This window comes from Entelurus aequoreus, linkage group LG05 (assembly GCF_033978785.1).
Source record: "Entelurus aequoreus isolate RoL-2023_Sb linkage group LG05, RoL_Eaeq_v1.1, whole genome shotgun sequence".
NCBI classification, from domain to species: Eukaryota; Metazoa; Chordata; class Actinopteri; order Syngnathiformes; family Syngnathidae; genus Entelurus; species Entelurus aequoreus.
In genome coordinates, this window is record NC_084735.1 from 12,472,657 (window position 1) to 12,497,075 (window position 24,419).

General features: G+C 36.0%; 1 protein-coding gene across 2 annotated transcripts; it reads left to right on the forward strand.

Annotated features, from left to right (window-relative positions):
- Window positions 1-1,392: 1,392 nt before the first annotated feature.
- Window positions 1,393-24,419, forward strand: LOC133650166 (SERPINE1 mRNA-binding protein 1-like). 2 transcript variants are annotated; one of them, XR_009826198.1, is made up of 10 exons: window positions 1,393-1,769; window positions 2,007-2,181; window positions 10,888-11,031; window positions 11,102-11,173; window positions 14,747-14,821; window positions 15,022-15,199; window positions 19,029-19,094; window positions 19,175-19,360; window positions 23,186-23,377; window positions 23,461-24,419. XR_009826198.1 is itself a non-coding variant. In XM_062047090.1 (9 exons), the coding sequence occupies exons 1-9, from the start codon at window positions 1,514-1,516 to the stop codon at window positions 23,243-23,245; spliced, it is 1,212 nt and encodes a 403-aa protein (XP_061903074.1). In that variant the 5' UTR covers window positions 1,393-1,513; the 3' UTR covers window positions 23,246-24,419. The 2 variants fall into 2 exon arrangements, 1 of the variants encoding a protein (XP_061903074.1); XM_062047090.1 differs by having other exon boundaries at window positions 23,186-24,419.

The following is a 24,419-nucleotide window of genomic DNA, read 5'->3' on the forward strand; positions in this document are numbered from 1 at the left end:
TATTCACATGTGAATAATATAAATACAGTCTATTATACAACATTATTCACATGTGAATAATATAAATACAGTCTATTATACAGCATTATTCACATGTGAATAACATAAATACAGTCTATTATACAGCATTATTTACATTTGAATAATATAAATACAGTCTATTATAAAGCATTATTCACATGTGAATAATATAAATACAGTCTATTATACAGCATTATTCACATGTGAATAATATAAATACAGTCTATTATACAGCATTATTCACATGTGAATAATATAAATACTGTCTATTATACAGCATTATTCACATGTGTATAACATAAATACAGTCTATTATACAGCATTATTCACATTTGAATAATATAAGTACAGTCTCTTATACAGCATTATTCACATGTGAATAATATAAATACAGTCTATTATAAAGTATTATTCACATGTGAATAATATAAATACAGTCTATTATACAGCATTATTCACATGTGAATAACATAAATACAGTCTATTATACAACATTATTTACATGTGAATAATATAAATACAGCATTATTCACATGTGAATAATATAAATACAGTCTATTATACAGCATTATTCACATGTGATTAACATAAATACAGTCTATTGTACAACATTATTTACATGTGAATAATATAAATACAGCATTATTCACATGTGAATAATATAAATACAGTCTATTATACAGCATTATTTACATGTGAATAATATAAATACAGTCTATTATACAGCATTATTCACATGTGAATAACATAAATACAGTCTATTATACAGCATTATTTACATGTGAATAACATAAATACAGTTTATTATACAGCATTATTTACATGTGAATAACATAAATACAGTTTATTATACAGCATTATTTACATGTGAATAATATAAATACAGTCTATTTTACATCATTATTAACATGTGAATAATATAAATACTGTATTATACAGCAATATTTACATGTGAATAACATAAATACATTATTCATTTAAGTCCAGTGAAAAAGGAACATATGCATTATACAGTCTGATGGCTGTCGGTATGAATATTAGTAGATATTAAAGTTTAAATGATATGCAGTAAATGTGTTTTTAATGTCAAAATGTAAAGAAGAAATACATTTAGTAAGACATTATTAACGCTTATTATTCACGGGCCACACGTTGAGGTGCTGGGGCAGATCTGGCCCCCGAGCCTGGAGTTTGACCCTTAATTTAGATCTTTTTTTTTTTTTAAGTGCAGTTGAAGTTACACCGATTAAAGTATTTGGGGACATCTTTGAGAAAAAAGCCGATTATTCTCCGGGGACATGAAAGCACGTCATTATATAATGTCAATAAAAACAAAAACATTAGATTGGCGCGCGCCTTCCCATGTCCCGGATGTTGCCTTCCACCGGAAGAGAAGGGGCCGCTCTCCCCGGCCATCTTGTGGCGCCATCCAGCGAACACTTCGCATCGCCTCGTCGACTCGGAGGTGATATCCAGCTGAAGGGGCGCCATCATGCCCGGGCACCTGCAAGAAGGCTTCGGCTGCGTCGTAACCAACCGGTTCGACCAGTTACCGGACGACGAGTCCGACCCGTCCGAGATCCTAAAAGCTGCGGAAAACAAGAAGAAGGAGGGGGCCGCGGCTGGCTCCGCTAAGACCGCGGCTCAAGCCGCCAAGCAGCCCAGGAAGGAGTCGCAGAAGGACAGGAAGAATCCGGTGCCGGACAAGAAGGAGGAGTCCCAGCCTCCGGTGCCCCTGAAGAAAGAAGGTAAACACTCTTTCTTTTTAGTCGGAATGATGCTCCGCTGCTAGCTGCTAGTTGCCGCTGGAAGGCGTCACTTGGCGGGAGGTCAACATGGACCTTCTCCGCTTGTTGGTAGAGGACGCCTGGAGGTTGTCTTGCCTTTGGAACGTCAGCGCCGACGGGGAGGGATTCATTGTCGGGACCGTGGAAGGCTCTGACACCGGCGACTGAGTGTGCACCTGCCGCTGTGTGCTCCGACAGGTATCCGGAGAGTGGGTCGGAGGCCCGAGCAGCAGGGTCCACAACACCAGGGGGGCCAAGGTGACGGGCGGCCGGCAGACAAGAGGCCGGACCGGAGACCTCCTCGGGAGCGCCGCTTCGAGAAGCCCGCGGAGGAGAAGCCCGAAGGAAGCACCATGGACTTCTCCGCTGACAAGTGAGGAGCGATGGCTCATATTAGGATTTATTTCTACTTTTACAACACTTCCTTGTGGTCTACACCACTATTAGGATCACTTCCTTGTGGTCTACACCACTATTAGGATGCACTTCTACTTTTACAACACTTCCATGTGGTCTACACCACTATTAGGATTTACTTCTACTTTTACAACACTTCCTTGTGGTCTACACCACTATTAGGATGCACTTCTACTTTCACAACACTTCCTTGTGGTCTACACCACTATTAGGATGCACTTCTACTTTTAGAACACTTCCTTGTGGTCTACACCACTATTAGGATTTACTTCTACTTTTACAACACTTCCGTGTGGTCTACACCACTATTAGGATGCACTTCTACTTTTACAACACTTCCTTGTGGTCTACACCACTATTAGGATTTATTTCTACTTTTAGAACACTTCCTTGTGGTCTACACCACTATTAGGATGCACTTCTACTTTTACAACACTTCCATGTGGTCTACACCACTATTAGGATTTACTTCTACTTTTACAACACTTCCTTGTGGTCTACACCACTATTAGGATGCACTTCTACTTTTACAACACTTCCTTGTGGTCTACACCACTATTAGGATGCACTTCTACTTTTACAACACTTCCTTGTGGTCTACACCACTATTAGGATGCACTTCTACTTTTACAACACTTCCTTGTGGTCTACACCACTATTAGGATGCACTTCTACTTTTACAACACTTCCTTGTGGTCTACACCACTATTAGGATGCACTTCCTTGTAGTCTACACCACTATTAGGATGCACTTCTACTTTTACAACACTTCCTTGTGGTCTACACCACTATTAGGATTTACTTCTACTTTTACAACACTTCCGTGTGGTCTACACCACTATTAGGATGCACTTCTACTTTTACAACACTTCCTTGTGGTCTACACCACTATTAGGATTTACTTCTACTTTTACAACACTTCCGTGTGGTCTACACCACTATTAGGATGCACTTCTATTTTTAGAACACTTCCTTGTGGTCTACACCACTATTAGGATGCACTTCTACTTTTACAACACTTCCTTGTGGTCTACACCACTATTAGGATTTATTTCTACTTTTAGAACACTTCCTTGTGGGCTACACCACTATTAGGATTTACTTCTACTTTTAGAACACTTCCTTGTGGGCTACACCACTATTAGGATGCACTTCTACTTTTACAACACTTCCTTGTGGGCTACACTACTATTATGATTTATTTCTACTTTTAGAACACTTCTGTGTGGGCTACACCACTATTATGATTAATTTCTACTTTTAGAGCACTTCCTTGTGGTCTACACCAGTGTTTTTCAACCTTTTTTGAGCCAAGGCACATTTTTTGCATATAAAAAATGCGGAGGCACACCACCAGCAGAAATCATTAAAAAACGAAACTCGATTGACAGTTAAAAGTCGTTGTCGCAATTGTTGGATATGACTTTAAAGCATAACCAAGCATGCATCACTATAGCTCTTGTCTCAAAGTAGGTGTACTGTCACCACCTGTCACATCACACCCTGACTTATTTGGACTTTTTTGCTGTTTTCCTGTGTGTAGTGTTTTACTTCTTGTCTTGCGCTCCTATTTTGGTGGCTTTTTCTCTTTTTTTGGTATTTTCCTGTAGCAGTTTCATGTCTTCCTTTGAGCGATATTTCCGGCATTTACTTTGTTTTAGCAAGCAAGAATATTTCAGTTGTTTTTATCCTTCTTTGTGGGGACATTGTTGATTGTCATGTCATGTTCGGATGTACATTATCTTTGCTCCACAGTAAGTCTTTGCTGTCGTCCAGCATTCTGTTATTGTTTACTTTGTAGCCAGTTTTGTTCTGCATAGCCTTCCCTAAGCTTCAATGCCTTTTCTTAGGGGCACTCACCTTTTGTTTATTTTTGGTTTAAGCATTAGACACCTTTTTACCTGCACACTGCCTCCCGATGTTTCCCACATCTACAAAGCAATTAGCTACCTGCTACCACCTACTGATATGGAAGAGTATTACACGGTTACTCTGCCGAGCTCTAGACAGCACCGACACTCAACAACAACACATCATTTGCAGACTAGAATAACTGGTTTGCAAAAAAATTTTTAACCCAAATAGGTGAAATTAGATAATCTCCCACGGCACACCAGACTGTATCTCACTTGTATACCGTGAGATATTGTCTGGTGTGCCGTGGGAAATTACGAAACTTCACCTAATTGGTCCAAAAAAAAAAATTTTTTGCAAATGAATAATTATAATCTGCAAATAATGTGCCGCTGCTTAGTGTCTGTGCTGTGTAGAACTCGGCAGGGTAACCACGTAATACTCCGTGTCAGTAGGTGGCAGCAGGTAGCTAATTGCTTTGTAAAAGTCGAAATCTGTCGGTGAGACGAGGATGGTTTGTTGTGATCCCAATATGTAGACCACGGCGTGCAGGTAAAAAGGTATGTAACGCTCAAACTAAAAATGAACAAAAGGGAAAGGAAAAGGTACGCAAAACGAAAGCAAAACTGAACTGGCTACAAAGTCAACAGAATGCTGGACGACAGCAAAAACTTACAGCGTCCGCAAAGTACATCCGCACATGACGTGACAATCAACAATGTCCACACAAAGAAGGGTAGCGACAACTTCAATAGCCTTGCTTGCTAACAAAGCAGGTGTGGGGGAATAGCGCTCAAAGGAAGACATGAAACTGCTACAGGAAATCAACAACAAAACAGGAAGGGCCACCAAAATAACAGCGCAAGATAAGAACTAAAGCACAGGAAAACACCAACAAAGTCAAAATAAGGCACGACGACCTGGTGGAGTATCATTTTTTTTACGTTTTCTGCTGGTGGTGTGCCTCCGTATTCTTAAATGACAAAAAACGTGCCTTGCCTCAAAAAAGGTTGAAAAACACTGGTCTACACCACTATTAGGATTTACTTCTACTTTTAGAACACTTCCTTGTGGTCTACACCACTATTAGGATTTACTTCTACTTTTAGAACACTTCCTTGTGGTCTACACCACTATTAGGATTTACTTCTACTTTAAGAACACTTCCTTGTGGTCTACACCACTATTAGGATTTACTTCTACTTTTAGAACACTTCCTTGTGGTCTACACCACTATTAGGATTTACTTCTACTTTAAGTACACTTCCTTGTGGTCTACACCACTATTAGGATTTACTTCTACTTTAAGTACACTTCCTTGTGGTCTACACCACTATTAGGATTTACTTCTACTTTAAGTACACTTCCTTGTGGTCTACACCACTATTATGATTTATTTCTACTTTTAGAACACTTCCTTGTGGTCTACACCAGTGTTTATCAACCTTTTTTGAGCCAAGGCACATTTTTTTTCTTTAAAAAAATACCACCAGTAGCAGAAAAGGTTAAAAAATGAAACTACACCAGGTTGTCGTGCTTTATTTTGAGTTTGTTGTTGTTTTCCTGTGTGTAGTGCTTTATTTCCTGTCTTGCGCTGTTATTTTGGTGGCCCTTCCTGTTTAGTCTGTGGTTTTCCTGTAGCAGCTTCACGCCTTCCTTTGAGTGCTATTGCCTGACCTGCTTTCTATTGGAAAACAAGACTATTTCAGTTGTGCGTGCCAGCAACTTCAGGGTTCCATGCCAGCAACTTGAGGGTTCCAGGTCTGGGCCCTGCTTTCGCCATCCTAGTCACTGCCGTTGTGCCCTTGGGCAAGACACTTTACCTACCTGCTCCTAGTGCCACCCACCCTGGTTTGAATGTAACTTAGATATTGGCTTTCACTATGTAAAGCGCTTTGAGTCACTAGAGAAAAGCGCTATATAAATATAATTCACTTCCTTCTTTGTGGGGACATTGTGGATTGCCATGTCAATCAATCAATCAATCAATGTTTACTTATATAGCCCTAAATCACGAGTGTCTCAAAGGGCTGCTCAAGCCACAACGACATCCTGGGCTCAGATCCCACATCAGGGCAAGGAAAAACTCAACCCAATGAGATGACAATGAGAAACCTTGGCCATTTGTACACGCTGTAAGTCTTTGCTGTCGTCCAGCATTCTGTCTTTGTTTACTTTGTAGCCAGTTCAGTTTTACTTTCGTTTTGCATAGCCATCCCTATGCTTCAGTGCCTTTTCCTTTCCGTTTTGCTCATTTTTGATTGAAGCGTTGCATACCTTTTTTTTACCTGCACGCCGTCTCCCGCTGTGCTCTGCATATTGGGATCACGACAAAACATCCTTGACGCCTTTCGACTTCTACTACCTGCTGCCACCTACTGATATGGCGTTTTACATTATTGATTTGCAAATAGTATTTTTTGGACCAATTAGGTAAGTTGCATAATTTCCCAAGGCACACCAGACATTGTCTCACGGCACACTAGTGTGGCGCGGCGCAGTGGTTGAAAAACACTGGTGTACACAACATGTCATGGTGCTGCTTTGCCCTACATGTTGCATAGGTGATGTCTTACTTTCTGACCCTCTCTTCTTGTGGGCGGGTCCTACTTACGTGCCTCCACGTCTTCTCCCCGTCCGCCATGTTGTAGTTTTTAGCCCTTCCATAGCGAGACTACTGACAGATATTAGTTGGAACAGAATTTGCCCATACATTTTATAATGTTGTGAATGTTCCAAAACATTCACACATGTTTTCTACACCAAGATTCATCTATTTATTATTCCCAAAATTCCAGGAATTCCGTAATACCATTAAAAATGTTACTACTTCAACAATTTGAAAAATTTCAACACCAACCATTTCAACTCATTCAGAAGAATTGCTTTGCATTTTCCGAAAAATTCCCTGTTTTCCCAAAATTTCCCACATTTCCATGAAATTCCCATTGAAAAGAATGGGACATTTTTCAAAGTTCCACAACTCCCACATTTTTCATCTGATTCAAACCCTTCCAACTTCAAAATATTCAGCCTGTTCAGGAATTGTGTGCTCTACTTACACAATTGTAAAAAAAAAAAATTCCCGGATTTCCTAAAATTCTCAGTTTTTAGGGACATTTTCCCCATTCAAAAGGAATTATCCATTTTTCACACTTCTACAATTCCCACATTTTTCAGCCTATTCAAAGCATTCCAACATCAACACATTCCACCATAATGGACATTTAAACTATCACTTTCCCAAGTTCCAAACCAAATTCCGGTTTTCCTGGAAATTCAAACTCCTCAACTTTCAAACTATTCTTACATTCATACTACATTCTGTCAGTTCCTCTTCAGCATTGGCGCATTCACACACAATTGCTTCATTTAGTTAAATCTATTTTTTTATGTGCACTGTAAAAAAAAAAATCTGTATATTTCGCATTAAAATTCGGGTCACCATTTTCATAAATCATAAATAGGCAACTAGAAAAACAGTAATAAATCATAGCCAACTAAAAAATGGTCAAAAATCATAAATAGGCAACTAGAAAAACAGTAATAAATCATAGCCAACTAAAAAATGGTCAAAAATCATAAATAGGCAACTAAAAAACGGTCATAAATAGGCAGCTAAAAAAACGGTAATAAATCATAAATAGGCAACTAAAAAACAGTAATAAATCATAAATAGAAAACTAAATATCGGTAATAAATCATAAATAGGCAACTACAAAAACTAATAAATCATAAATAGGCAACTAAAAAAACAGTAATAAATCATAAATAGGCAACTAAAAAAACGGTAATAAATTAGAAATAGGCAACCAAAAAAATGGTAATAAATTATAAATAGGCAACTAAAAAAACAGTAATAAATCATAAATAGGCAACTAAAAAAACGGTAATAAATTAGAAATAGGCAACCAAAAAAATGGTAATAAATCATAAATAGGCAACTAAAAAACAGTAATAAATCATAAATAGAAAACTAAAAAACGGTAAACTCATAAATAGGCAACTAAAAAAAGTAATAAATCATAAATAGGCAACTAAATATCGGTAATAAATCATAAATAGGCAACTACAAAAACTAATAAATCATAAATAGGCAACTAAAAAAACAGTAATAAATCATAAATAGGCAACTAAAAAAACGGTAATAAATTATAAATAGGCAACCAAAAAAATGGTAATAAATCATAAATAGGCAACTAAAAAAATGGTAATAAATCATGAAAAGGCAACTAAACAGTAATAAATCATAAATAGGCAACTAAAAAAACAGTAATAAATTATAAATAGTCAACTAAAAACGGTGATAAATCATAAATAAGCTACTAAAAAAACAGTAATAAATTATAAATAGGCAACTAAAAAAACAGTAATAAATTATAAATAGGCAACTAAAAAACGATAGTAAATCATAAATAGGCAACTAAAAAAACGGTTGTAAATTATAAATAGGCAACTAAAAAACAGTAATAAATTATAAATAGGCAACTAAAAAACGGTGATAAATCATAAATAGGCAACTAAAAACAGTAATATATCATAAATAAGCAACTAAAAGAACAGTAATAAATTATAAATGGGCTACTAAAAAACAGTAATAAATCAGAAATGGGCAAGTAAGAACAGTAATAAATTATAAATAGGCAACTAAAAAGACGGTAGTAAATCATAAATAGGCAACTAAAAAGACGGTAGTAAATCATAAATAGGCAACTAAAAAGACGGTAGTAAATCATAAATAGGCAACTACAAAAACAGTAATAAATTATAAATAGGCAACTACAAAAACGGTAATAAATTATAAATAGGCAACTACAAAAACGGTAATAAATTATAAATAGGCAACTACAAAAACCGTAATAAATCATAAATAGGCAACCTAAAAGCAGTAATAAATTATAAATAGGCAACTAAAAAGCAGTAATAAATCATAAATAGGCATAAAAAACAGTAATAAATCATAAATAGGCATTAAAAAAACAGTAATATATCATGAATAGGTAACTACAACCAGTAATAAATCATAAATAGGCAACTAAAAACAGTAATAAATCATAAATAGGCAACTAAAAAGCAGTAATAAATCATAAATAGGCAACTAAAAAGCAGTAATAAATCATAAATAGGCAACTAAAAAGCAGTAATAAATGATAAATAGGCGCAGGCTGATTTAGTGTGACAAAAAGGAATCAGAAGTGCTAATGATAAATAAATGATAAATGGGTTATACTTGTATAGCGCTTTTCTACCTTCAAGGTACTCAAAGCGCTTTGACAGTATTTCCACATTCACCCATTCACACACACTGATGGCAGGAGCTGCCATGCAAGGCGCTAACCAGCAGCCATCAGGAGCAAGGGTGAAGTGTCTTGACCAAGGACACAACGGACGTGACTAGGATGGTAAAAGGTGGGGATTGAACCCCAGTAACCAGCAACCTTCCGATTGCTGGCACGGCCACTCTACCAACTTCGCCACGCCGTCCCTAATAACAGATAGTATAGATGTGTTGTTTACATCCAGAGCAGCCATCTTTGAAAACAACTTGGGGGTGGTGAGAATGCTCCGACTTTCCGAGTGTGAAATCCCACATCAAGTTCAAGTTGAAATTCCGACAAGGAACTCAGAGTACAAATGCAATGCGCTACCAAAGTAGACTTTTACCTTGTTTGTGCTTTTTTGCCCTTCTTAAATATTGTAGGGTGTGTTCTGGTAACGTGCTGCGTCATCAACGTAACGCTATATTCACATTTTCATTTTGAAATGATTGCACAACATTTTCACAGCTTTCGTCTTCTTTGGGCCCTTTGCTCTTTTTCTCCTTCTTTGAGCCAACAGCAGTGCGACATACAGTACATCTCTGTAGGTGCTTCAATGGAGTAGTCTTGGGAAAACATTGGCTTTTATAATGCAGTGTTTCCCACACATTCATTTATTTGTGGCGGCCCGCCACAAAAGAATTACGTCCGCCACCAATTAAAATTTTTTTTTTTTTTTTTTTTTTTTTTTTTGTCCTGTCCAGCTTCTCAGGAAAATCATAGATAGATAGATAGATAGTACTTTATTGATTCCTTCAGGAGAGTTCCCTCAGGAAAATTAAAAAGGAGAGTTAATCCTATAGTTGATGTAGATGCCCATATAGGCTGTTCAGATTTACTTTACAAAAGAGAAGTGTAGGATACTTCTCTTGTTGCCTTATTTGTATTTGACCACTACTGTTTTCTATTTATTTGTTACTGACTGTGGCAGGACACCTCTGCCTCTGTTTCACTTTATGTTGCTGGTAAATAATATGGTTGTAGTAGTAGGCTAAAGTTAAATTATTTAGTATGCACTAATTAAAGGGGCAGAGCTTAAAGAGACATTTTAGCTTTTATATTTTATAAGATATATTTTTTGTAAGAACCACAATTAACAAATATATTTCAGTGAATAACTTATTGTTCAAATCTGTATATAAATATGTACATAAAGTGTTGTAATTATATTGTAAAATGGATGGATGGATGGACGTTTAAAACAAAACTGTTATTATTAATTAGTAAGTATACATTTTTTTAGCCTTTTTAGAGAAAATCATATCATTGTAGTAAATTATGCAAATTACTCGATGATGTCATGGTGACCACGCCCATAGCCACGCCCCCACCGCCACAGGTATCTTGGCAGTTTATGGGAAACACTGTAATGTTTATTAAACATCCATCACATCTTTTCCCCAACTGATGATTCTTTGCAGTCCTAAAACAACTAAACTCTCCTCTAAAAGTGCAAGATTTGAGCTCCTCTTGTCGCTCCTGCTCTTCAGGCCTTCTGGCGAGCGGCCCCCAAGAGGGCGCGGCGGCGGCGGCCGAGGGGGTCGCGGCGGACGAGGGCGAGGCATGGGAAGAGGCGACGGCTTCGACTCCCGTGGCAAACGAGACTTTGACCGACACAGCAGCGGTGACAAATCGTGAGTTTGTGGTGTCTTTGGCTCGCAGAAAGAGAGAGTGTTACTTGACCAGCGTTGTGGTGGTCTCCAGGAATCCTAGAACTGAGGAAAAGCGTGGTGGCAGCGGCTCACACAACTGGGGAAACGTGAAGGAGGAAGCCAGGTGAGAAGAATCCCACACCATTATGACAGCAAACATACACCAGAATTGTAACTCTTTCATATTGGTCCTTATCAATCATCAGTCATGGGTTTTATCACCTATTTAGGATTTCAAATAACCACCGGAAGAAATACATATTTATTACAAATGTACCCTTCCTCTGGTTATATTCCCCTCAGAGAGTAAATATAATGTCAACACAATTGTAAAATCACTTAAAATAAACCTTATAAAAACAAGCCTGGGCAATTATTTTGACTCAGAGGCCAAATTTAGAGGGAAAAAAAGTGCCTGGGGGACTAGGAACACTAATACAAAACCTCACAATAATGTCTGATTGAAAGCTAAAAACGCGTCAGGTTCAAACAGCGAACTATCTATTACACAAGACAAGAAGAAGGAATCAAGCAGAGTCAGAGTAGAATTTTGCTCATGAGGAGAGACGTATTGGGCTGTACACTCAGTTACAGTTTCTCCCTGCGCTCTAAGGTACAGTCCCACATGCTCCTCTATTTATTTGGGAGGTGCCTAGTTAACATCGCTGAGGCTGCTTCTTCAGAATGGAAATGTGCTGACACTCGCGATTTCGCCATGTCGCTGTTTTGTCTGCGTCGAGGTACTCGATGTCCGTCCTTGGCTGTCAGCAGGCAGGGTCTGGAAACAAACTAATGATACGAGACAACTCGCAAAGCAAGATTACAAGTTGTGCCTTTGCACTGATAGAACAGTACAACTTCAGCACAATTGATCATAACTATAGCAACGGCCTTTAAGCATAAGAGTTGTGCGATAACTTATACATAATTATTCTAACAAAACGTTATGACAGACAGTCTTAAAAACGGAATTTAATATTGCAGTTTTTTACTGAATGAGACACCCAGAATGTACATGAAAAAAAAGAATGTTACAATATTAACTATGAAGGATAAAACACTGAATATTGACAACATATGAACGTCACACCACCTCTCCATCCACATATTTTACAATCAAGCGAAACACAACAAAAATGCAACAAAAACAGCAAAATATGAACACGAAGGGTAAAAAAAACCCACCTACAATCTGATATATCTGATCACTAAGCTTTACAACTTTGTTGTAAAAATCTCCTTCCACGTCTGTCCCTGACACCCACATTTCACTCTGGAAACACTGCTTGGTGCCTCGTCTGACTTAGATGACCATAGTAACTCATTACATGACCATAGTAACTCATTACATGACCATAGTAACTAATCACATGACCATAGTAACTAATCACATGACCATAGTAACTCATTAGATGACCATAGTAACTCATTAGATGACCATCGTAACTAATTAGATGACCATCGTAACTAATTAGATGGCCATAGTAACTAATTAGATGACCATAGTAACTACTTACATGGCCATAGTAACTACTTAGATGGCCATAGTAACTAATTAGATGGCCATAGTAACTAATTAGATGGCCATAGTAACTAATTTAATGACCATAGTAACTACTTAGATGGCCATAGTAACTAATTAGATGGCCATAGTAACTACTTAGATGGCCATAATAACTCCTTAGATTGCCATAGTAACTCCTTAGATGACCATAGTAACTCCTTAGATTGCCATAGTAACTCCTTAGATGACCATAGTAACTAATTAGATGACCATAGTAACTAATTAGATGACCATAGTAACTACTTAGATGGCCATAATAACTAATTAGATGACCGTAGTAACTACTTAGATGACCATAGTAACTCCTTAGATTGCCATAGTAACTCCTTAGATGACCATAGTAACTCCTTAGATTGCCATAGTAACTACTTAGATGGCCATAATAACTAATTAGATGACCATAGTAACTACTTAGATGACCATAGTAACTCCTTAGATTGCCATAGTAACTCCTTAGATGACCATAGTAACTCCTTAGATTGCCATAGTAACTCCTTAGATGGCCATAATAACTAATTAGATGACCATAGTAACTACTTAGATGACCATAGTAACTCCTTAGATTGCCATAGTAACTCCTTAGATGACCATAGTAACTCCTTAGATTGCCATAGTAACTCCTTAGATGACCATAGTAACTAATTAGATGACCATAGTAACTTCTTAGATGACCATAGTAACTCCTTAGAGGACCATAGTATCTAATTAAATGACCATAGTAACTCCTTAGATGACCATAGTAACTCCTTAGATGACCATAGTAACTAATTAGATGACCATAGTAACTCCTTAGAGGACCATAGTAACCAATTAGATGACCATAGTAACTAGTATATCATGCAAAAGCACAGAGTCCAACAAGTGAAATACTTTGTATAGTTCAAGATGACAGCTACAGTTTCCATCTTAAAGATCTAAAAACAAAATGTTGTGAATGTCCGGTGGGCCAGATTGAAAAGCTTAACGGGCCGCATGTGGCCCCCGGGCCTTAATTTGCCCAGGTCTGATGTAAAGGGTAGTTAAGAAATGCTTAATAGAGTGTCAACAGCTGCAGATGATAGATGTTGGTGAATGTGGCTGTGCTCTAAAGAGTAGGCATGTGAGTTTTCCATCTATACTTGTAAATCTGTCTTTTATCTCTGTAAAAATATTTTACAAATATTTTCCGTTTTTCTTTGTTTTTTCCAACCTACAATGTGTTAAGATCTTGATCCGTCTATTTGCCATACCTGCCAACAATTACGGTTTTCCTGTAATGAGTGGGGTTTTTGATAAACCAGTGGTTTAAACTATTGTTTTCCATTAAAAATGATGAACCTAAAGATGGAAACTACGTAGCGAAGGGCAGGGGACAACTTATACGTTAACTCCATTGGTTGGTTGGTTTACGTACAAGAACATTCATTATTGGTTGGTTGTTTACTATGATAAGTCACCATTGGTTAAGTTAGGGCAAAACTTATAAATATACCATACCTAAATGTGTGGTATCATCCAAAACTAATGTAAAGTATTAAAGAAGAGAAGAATAAGTGATTATTACATTTGAACAGAAGTGTAGATAGAACATGTTAAAAGAGAAAATAAGCAGATATTAACAGTAAATGAACAAGTAGATTAATGATCCATTTTTACAGTTTGTCCCTCATAATGTGTACAAAATAATAGGTGTATAAATGACACAATATGTTACTGCATACGACTAATTAGGAGTCTTTGTTTGTTTACTTACTACTAAAAGACAAGTTGTCTAGTATGTTCACTATTTTATTTAAGGACTAAATTACAATAATAAACATATGTTTCATGTACCCGAAGATGTTTTGTTCAAATAAAGACAATAATGACATTTTTTGTGGTCCTTTTTATTTAGAAAAGTATGGAAATACATTTTGGTACGGGGACAGCCCTACTTTGAAGTAGTTAGTGTTGTTAAGGTACCTGTGACTGTGGTGTTGCACCATAAGGGAGGTGCTGCGTGCTGATTGGTCAACAGTGATTTGGATGTAGTGTAAGAGTGACCATTCCACCTTGTTTGTGATTGATGTGATGCTATGATTCTCCACCTAGCTGACACTGACATGCCATGGATGCAGGAGAACTGTGGTATCTAAGAGATGTTTGTGTCTTCAGTGAGGCCGAGCAGGCTCCTGCTGTTGAGGCGACCCCTGAGGGAGAAGAGGCTGCACCTGCCGGCTCTGAGAACAAGTAAGTGTGCACTTCCTGTCCAGCCAGAGAAGCTCAGGGTGTTTGATTGACGTTCCCCACGTTGTAGTGGTCCTAAATCGTAAAGGGTCTCTCCCACTACTGGTGTCTTGTGTACTTCCGGCCGCCAAGGTTAGGGAGCATGTAGAAAACCTCAGCGGTTTGACGCGTCCGTGGCCTAACCTGCCGTGACGCCTCCGCAGGGAGAACGAGGTGGAGGATGTGAAGAGCGAGGGCCCCCGGGAGATGACGCTGGACGAGTGGAAGGCCATGCAGGACAAGGAGCGCACCAAGGTGGAGTTCAACATCCGCAAGCCCAACGAGGGCGCCGACAGCCAGTGGAAGAAAGGATACGTGCTGCACAAGTCCAAGAGTGAGGATGTGAGTATGGCCACACTATGTAGAAATAGGTTTGGTTGTAAGTTGATGAGTCATGCTTGAAGGAACTAAGACAAGATACATGTGTAACTTATTTAAAGTGGGTGTAGTTAAATGCACTTCTCTACCATAGAGCATGTATGCAAAGTGATCACCTAATGCACGACATTTAACTGCACTTTTTCATTTGGTCTATTATGTAAGACAAGAACACTTCATTTTCTTTTTTTATGCATTCTAACTCACGAATAAATGCTAGCAAAAGTCAGCTAACAATGGAGGTACTGTTATTCACTCTATTTCGCCTATAAAGCGCTCTAAAAACATCCAAAAACCCTTATCATCGTTTTATATACAAGCTGTAAGTACCGTAATTTCCGGACTATAAGCCGCACCTGACTATAAGCCGCACCAGCTAAATTTAGGGGAAAATACAGATTGCTCCATATATAAGCCGCACCCGACTATAAGCCGCAGGGTTTTGATGTGTAATTAGCGTAGTATATAGGGGTTCCTGCTAGCACGGAGGGGATTGTCGGGACAGAGATGACTGTTTGGGAAGGCAAAGCGTCCCATTTATTAACAATAAATCTTTCAATCATTCAATCAAACTTTCACATCTTTGACATGGCGAACAGCATTCGTGCAGAGTACAAATAATACAACGCTGCAAAGTAATACAAAGTGCTCGCCTGTACGTTATCAAAATAACCAGCCTACCGGTATATGAAAAGTCAGTCTTTAATCATTGTGTCATCGTCTTCCTCCTGCGTACTAAAACCACCGAAATCCTCTTCGTCGGTGTCGGAGAAGAACAGGCCGTATATAAGCCGCACCTTTGTATAAGCCGCAGGGACCAGAACGAGGGGGAAAAGTAGCGGCTTATAGTCCGGAAATTACGGTATATATGTCATGTAGTAACATTCATAATAACATGTAATATATACATGATGTAAGTATATATGTTATGTAGTAACATTCATAATAACATGTAATATATACATGATGTAAGTATATATGTCATGTAGTAACAATCATAATAACATGTAATATATACATGATGTAAGTATATATGTCATGTAGTAACATTCATAATAACATGTAATATATACATGATGTAAGTATATATGTCATTTAGTAACATTCATAATAACATGTAATATATACATGATGTAAGTATATATGTCATGTAGTAATATTCATAATAACATGTAATATATACATGATGTAAGTATATATGTCATGTAGTAACATTCATAATAACATGTAATATATACATGATGTAAGTATATATGTCATGTAGTAACATTCATAATAACATGTAATATATACACGATGTAAGTATATATGTCATGTAGTAACATTCATAATAACATGTAATATATACATGGTGTAAGTATTATGTCATGTAATAACACAGCAAGTAATATTTATATATTTTGTTCATTTGAAGCATCACAATGTTCACTATTTTCTTTAACTAATCATGGCAGACTTGATGAGAGACAACAAAGACTAATTTGAGACAAATGATGATCCAGAAACTTCTATTTTTGAACCCGAATATAAGGAGGATGATCTACAAGTTTTAGAAGCTGAGTGATGAGCAGATCCAACAAGTGTTAAACAAGATATACAAACATGATGAAACAATCACTTACTGTACAATATCTGCTCTCACTGGGATAAAGACTGATGGGATGTTTACATATTCCCCTTTACATGAAGAATTCATCATAATCCTCACGCAGATTTAAAAAAAGATGGCCGCAAACAAGCGTTTTTTTCATGTCTTTCTCATGTCCACAACCTTCTACTATCCAGGCGAGAGGCAAGATTTAACATTGAGAATTAACTTTCACCAACTCAGAGGCCATGCAGCGGCTCAGTATGTCAATATATCAGCATAAGATAGTCTGTTCTTTGGGATCAAGGCGCCGTTAAAAGTAGTTGTTCTGCGTTAGCGCTTGTACTAACAATATTGTTAATATGCAGGTCAAGTGTAAAGTTTTGTTGTTTTTTGGAGGGTTCTTTTTTTTTTTTTTACAGTAATTTTGGGCACAATAGATGACTCCTGTTGTTAGTCACCTTGTACATTCAAGTTAGAATACGTTCAAGAAAGAAAAGGTGTGTTCTGTTCTTACATGGGGGCTATGTTTACACTGCACGCCAAAGTGGCTCAAAATCGGATTTTTCTCCAGTAAAATGTGATCTTTATCAAACTCCAGTACAAACTGTTTACACCGCACACCCATTGATTGATTTTTTTGCCCCCAAGTGACACACACGTTACCACTCTAAATGCTCCAGAGTGCTTCTTTTGCCATCAGATTCAGACCACATCAGGAAGTAGTCCTGAATCTGATCTTTTCAAATGTGACTTCAGTCTAAACGCGATGCGACCTGAATGTGCTCATCTTTGGGCGAGCTACGTCACTGGTGTGCATTGGAAAGACGAGGGCGCCAGAGGAAGTGGATACTTCATCACAACATCCGCTTTGGGGTTTTTATTTAAGACCACCCCATTTTGGGTGCATGACTTGTCTATAGTGCAAAAATAATAGTCTAGATGTGATATATAAATATATATTTTCATTCTGAAGAAATAGCCCTTGTTGGACGTGTTTTTGTTTACATGTGAGTTGAAAAAAAGCTAACTCCTCTGAACATGTTAAAACAGAAAATAAGCAGATATTAACGGTAAATGAACAAGTAGATGAATAATCCATTTCTACAGTTTGTCCCTCATAATGTGTACAAAATAATAGCAGTGTTTCCCACACATTCATTTATTTGTGGCGGCCCGCCATTTATTTTTTTTTGTCCTGTCCAGCTTCTCAGGCAAATCCTATAGTAGATGCCCATATAGGCTGTTCAGATTTACTTTACAAAAGAGAAGTGTAGGATACTTCTCTTGTTGCCTTATTTGTATTCGACCACTACTGTTTTCTGTTTATTTGTTACTGACTGTGGCAGGACACCTCTGCCTCTGTTTCACTTTATGTTGCTGGTAAATAATATGGTTGTAGTAGTAGGCTAAAGTTAAATTATTTAGTATGCACTAATTAAAGGGGCAGAAGTTTAAGAGACATTTTAGCTTTTATATTTTATAAGATATATTTTTTGTAAGAACCACAATTAATAAATATATTTCAGTGAATAACTTATTGTTCAAATCTGTATGTAAATATGTACATAAAGTGTTGTAATTATATTGTAAAATGGATGGATGGATGGACGTTTAAAACAAAACTGTTACTATTAATTAGTAAGTATACATTTTTTGAGCCTTTTTAGAGAAAATCATATCATTGTAGTAAATTATGCAAATTACTCGATGATGTCATGGTGACCACGCCCCCGCCGCCACAAGTATCTTGGCAGTTTATGGGAAACACTGAATAGGTGTATAAATGACACAATATGTTACTGCATATGTCAGCAGACTAATTAGGAGTCTTTGTTTGTTTACTTACTACTAAAAGACAAGTTGTCTAGTATGTTCACTATTTTATTTAAGGACTAAATGACAATAATAAACATATGTTTCATGTACACTAAGATGTTTTGTTACAATGAAGACTATAATGACATCTTTTGTGGTGCCCTTTATTTAGAAAAGTATGGAAATACATTTTGGTAGCTAAATATTGGTATGGGTATCAGATGAGGTGTGCAGTGTAAACGGGGTCAGGGATTGTGAGTGATAAATGTGGTTTGATGCTGGAGAGATAAACATTTATAAAATAATTATCCCTCATCTTTCCATTATTACTCCTTCAGTGGAGAAAGAATCATTTCCTTAAAGCGATGTCATGTGTGTCATGTTCAGAGGCCCGTGGGAGCTCTGATTGACGCCACAGAGACGGAAGTAGAACCACCACCTCTCTTCCACAAGGTGCCTGCAGCCTCACCTTTCAAAAACCATCCCTTCTTCCCAGCAATATAAACAATGTCAACCTTTCCCCGCGCGTGTAGGGCAACGTGGACGAGTCTGCCGACCACCACTTCCGCAAACCGGCCAATGACATCACGTCCCAGCTGGAGATCAACTTTGGAGACCTGGGCCGCCCGGGCCGTGGGCGCGGGGGCTCCCGTGGGGGGAGAGGAGGCCGTGGCGGGGGCAGCAGCAGGCCGGCGCGTGGCGGCGGGCGCTCTGAAAAGGTACAGTCCCACACAAAGGTGCAAATGTGCTCACACTAGTGGAATGACAAACGCAGTGGTGTGGAAAAGCTGCTGTGGAACACCCAGAGGCCCACTGAGCAGGAGCCACCCTGCTTGTGCTGGGAATGAATAACAATTCATATAAATAATCTCATTTGTAATTCATTACTACGTCATTATACTTGTATGGTCATTAGATGGAGTTAGTTGTTCCACTGACTTGATTCTTTCACTTTCAACCTATTTCTTCTACCTTTTTATGTTGTTTTGATTTCATTCCATTTAGCTTCACACTATACTACAAACTGCCAAATGAGTAAAGAGTTTTCTTAAAAGTTTAATTTAAAAAAAGTCATTATCAGACATGTGAAATATCCACATAAATGTGTAAATCAAAGTTTTTAAATATTAATTTTTGCGTCAAAATTATCTCTGCGTTTTTTTTTCATGAAATATCAATAAAAATACGAACGCTCACCTTATTTCTTGTAAGGAATGATGTATACATGAATTATGATACAAACAAGTAAACAACAATTATTTTTTTTGTAAGGAATGATGTATACATGAATTATGATACAAACAAGTAAACAACAATATTATTTCTTGTAAGGAATGATGCATACATGAATTATGATACAAACAAGTAAACAACAATATTATTTCTTGTAAGGAATGATATATACATGAATTATGATACAAACAAGTAAACAACAATTAATATTATTTCTTGTAAGGAATGATATATACATGAATTATGATACAAACAAGTAAACAACAATTAATATTATTTCTTGTAAGGAATGATATATACATTAATTATGATACAAACAAGTAAACAACAATTAATATTATTTCTTGTACAATGATGTTTACATGAATTATGATACAAACAACAATTAATGTTATTTCTTTTAATGACTGGTGTATACATGAATTATGAAACAAACAAGTAAACAACAATTAATGTTATTTATTGTAAGGAATGATATATACATGAATTATGATACAAACAAGTAATATTATTTCTTGTAAGGAATTATGTATACATGAATTATGATACAAACAAGTAAACAACAATATTATTTCTTTTAATGAATGATGTATACATGAATTATAATACAAACAACAATTAATGTTATTTCTTTTAATGAATGGTGTATACATGAATTATGATACAAACAAACAAGTAAACAACAATTAATGTTATTTATTGTAAGGAATGATATATACATGAATTATGATACAAACAAGTAAACAACAATTAATATTATTTCTTGTAAGGAATGATGTATACATGAATTATGATACAAACAAGTAAACAACAATATTATTTCTTGTAAGGAATGATGTATACATGAATTATGATACAAACAAGTAAACAACAATTTATATTATTTCTTTTAATGAATGATGTATACATGAATTATAATACAAACAACAATTAATGTTATTTCTTTTAATGAATGGTGTATACATGAATTATAATACAAACAACAATTAATGTTATTTCTTTTAATGAATGGTGTATACATGAATTATGATACAAACAAACAAGTAAACAACAATTAATGTTATTTATTGTAAGGAATGATATATACATGAATTATGATACAAACAAGTAAACAACAATTAATATTATTTCTTGTAAGGAATGATATATACATGAAATATGATACAAACAAGTAAACAACAATTAATATTATTTCTTGTAAGGAATGATGTATACATGAATTATGATACAAACAAACAACAATATTATTTCTTGTAAGGAATGATGTATACATGAATTATGATACAAACAAGTAAACAACAATTTATATTATTTCTTTTAATGAATGATATATACATGAATTATAATACAAACAACAATTAATGTTATTTCTTTTAATGAATGGTGTATACATGAATTATGATACAAACAAACAAGTAAACAACAATTAATGTTATTTATTGTAAGGAATTGTTTTACATAATAATTGCCATATTAGCCAATTGTTTTACATAATTTACATATTGGTCAATTATTTTGCATAATAATTGACATGTCATTCAATTATTTTACATATTTGACATGTTAGCTACTTATTTTACATAATACGTGACATATTAGCCAATTATTTTACATAATAACCGACACAATGTTAGTCAATTATTTTACATAAAAACTGACATATTAGCCAATTGTTTTAAATAACTGACATAATGTTCATAAATTATTTTACAAAATAACGTAAATATTATTCAATTATTTTACATAATAATTGACATGTTAGACAATTTTACATAATAATTGACATCATGTTAGACAATTATTTTACATAATAACTGACATAATAGCCAATTATTTTACATACCGTATTTTCCGCACTATAAGGCACACCGTATTATAAGGCGCACCTTCAATAAATGGCCTACTTTAAAACTTTGTTCATATATAAGGCGCATCGCATTATAAGGCGCATAGAATAGACGCTACAGTAGAGGCTGGGGTTGCGAGACCTGCTGTGGCTCAATATTGGTCCATATATAAGGCGCACCGGATTATAAGGCGCACTGTCAGCTTTTGAGAAAATTGGAGGTTTTTAGGTGCGCCTTATAGTGCGGAAAATAGGGTAATAATTGGCATATTAGCCAATTATTTTACATAATAACTGACATATTAGCCAATTATTTTACATAATTGACATATTAGCCAATTATTTTACATAATAACTGACGTATTAGCCAATTTTTTTTACATAATAACTAACAAATTAGCCAATTATTTTACATAATGTTAGTCAATTATTTTACATAATACTTAACATATTAGTCAATTATTTTTACATAAAAACTGACATATTAGCCAATTATTTTACATAATAACTGACATAATGTTAGTCAATTATTTTACAAAATAAATGACATATTAGTCAATTATTTTACATAATAATTGACATCATGTTAGCCTTATTTTACATAATAACTGACATGTTAGTCAATTATTTTGCTTAATACTTGACATATTAGTCAATTGTTTTTTACATAAAAAGTGACAAATTTGCCAATTATTTTACATAACTGACATAATGTTAGTCAATTATTTTACATAATACTTGACATAAAAGTCCATTATTTTTACATAAAAAGTGACATATTAGCCAATTATTTTACATAATAACTGACATCATGTTAGCCAATTATTTTACATAATAATAATACTGACATGTTAGCCAATTATTTTACATAATAATTGGCATATTAGCCAATTATTTTACATAAGGGACATAGGCAATTATTTTAAATAACTGACATGTCAGTCAATTATTTTACAAAATAACTGACATTTTAGTCAATTATTTTACACAATAATTGACATGTTAGCCAATTTTACATAATTGACATCATGTTAGCCAATTATTTTACATAACTGACATATTAGCCAATTAGTTTACATAATAATTGCCATATTAGCCAATTAGATTACATAATAATTGACATGTCAGCCAATTATCTTACATAATAACTGACATATTGTTAGTCAATTATTTTACATAGTACTTGACATAATATAGGTCAATTAATTTACATAATTGACATATTAGTCAATTATTTTACATAATAATTGACATAATATTAGTCAATTATTTAACATAATAATTGACATATTAGCCAATTCTTTTACATAATTGACATAATGTAAGTAAATTTTTTCACATAATAATTGACATCTTAGTCAATTATGTTACATAATAAGAGACATATAAGTCAATTATTGACATAACCTGATTTGTGGACTCAGCAAAAAGCGATCTTGAATGTATGTCCATGTTCTTCCATCAGGTCGGCGGCGTGTCCGTCCCCAACGTGGACGACCCCGAGGCCTTCCCTGCCCTGGCCTAAACCCCCTCCTTCACCAGGCCTGCATGCGTACTACTTTGTCCAATATTCCAGAACATCCCACAAAAAGAAAGATTTTCACGACAAAACCCAGGACTTCATCCCAAAACCAACAAGACTCCCATTTGACCTGAGGTGGGGAAGGACTTCTTGTTACTGACCTTTTTTTCTATTTTGGACCATGGAAGCAGGGATGTTTTCATTGTGCTGCTTTTCAGTTTCAGGCCAATCTCTTCCTACAGCTCAGTATTACGGCGCCCTGGAAGGTTCTTGGTAGCACCACACTACATATGGAACATGTTTTATGACATTACAATGGTTATGTTTGAGAGGCACAGAGCGTCATTCTACTTAAAACACACAAAAAAAAGCTTGGTATTTTTCTGCTTGTTGTGCAGTGAAAGTAAACGCCTCTTTTCCTTTTTTTTTTTTTTTGGGGGGGGGCTAGTTTGCCTTTTTTGGTGGACCAGTGGTTTTAGTAATGCTTTGTATTCCCTGATGGAGGTCTGCAGGGTGTGTATCTTTAGGCTGGTCCTTTTAGCGCTAACAGACTACTTCTGGACCACTGAAGACATGTGTTGAGAGAGAGTGTGTGTGTGTGTGTGTGTGTGTGTGTGTGTGTGTGTGTGTGTGTTTGTGTGTGTGTTAGAAGACTGTCTGCTACAAACACTCCCAAGTGGCAGAGGAAGTCATTGAAAGCATTTCTTGAGATGTACTCGTGACATATCTTGTGTAACGTCCAGCACATCTCAAAGATCATCCTGCTCCACATTCATTTCTCATATTTGCTGTGTATTTTTTGTATTTTTTGCAGCACAAGGTGTTTTAAAAAAAAAAAAAAAAAAAACGTCCGCCGGAGCCACCGAGAGCTACGGAATCCAGTTTTAATGAAGCCGGGGAGTCGACTGTAGCAAAGTTAAGTACTAAGTTACAAGTACAAAGTTAAGAGTACTTTTTAAAAGCTTTAAAAAGACGTGCCGCTGATGCACCGGTGCAGATTTTCCTCCTAGGGCCGTTGGAGGCCCCTGACGATAAAACTCTCTGCAAACATCCCTGTTCTAAAAAATTGCTTTAGAGGTGTTCCGTGTACTCTCTAATGGTCAAAGTCCTCGATGCAGTAAGAGAAGCGTTCCTGCTGTGTTGTTATACTGTATATTAAAGGTCAAATATGACACTA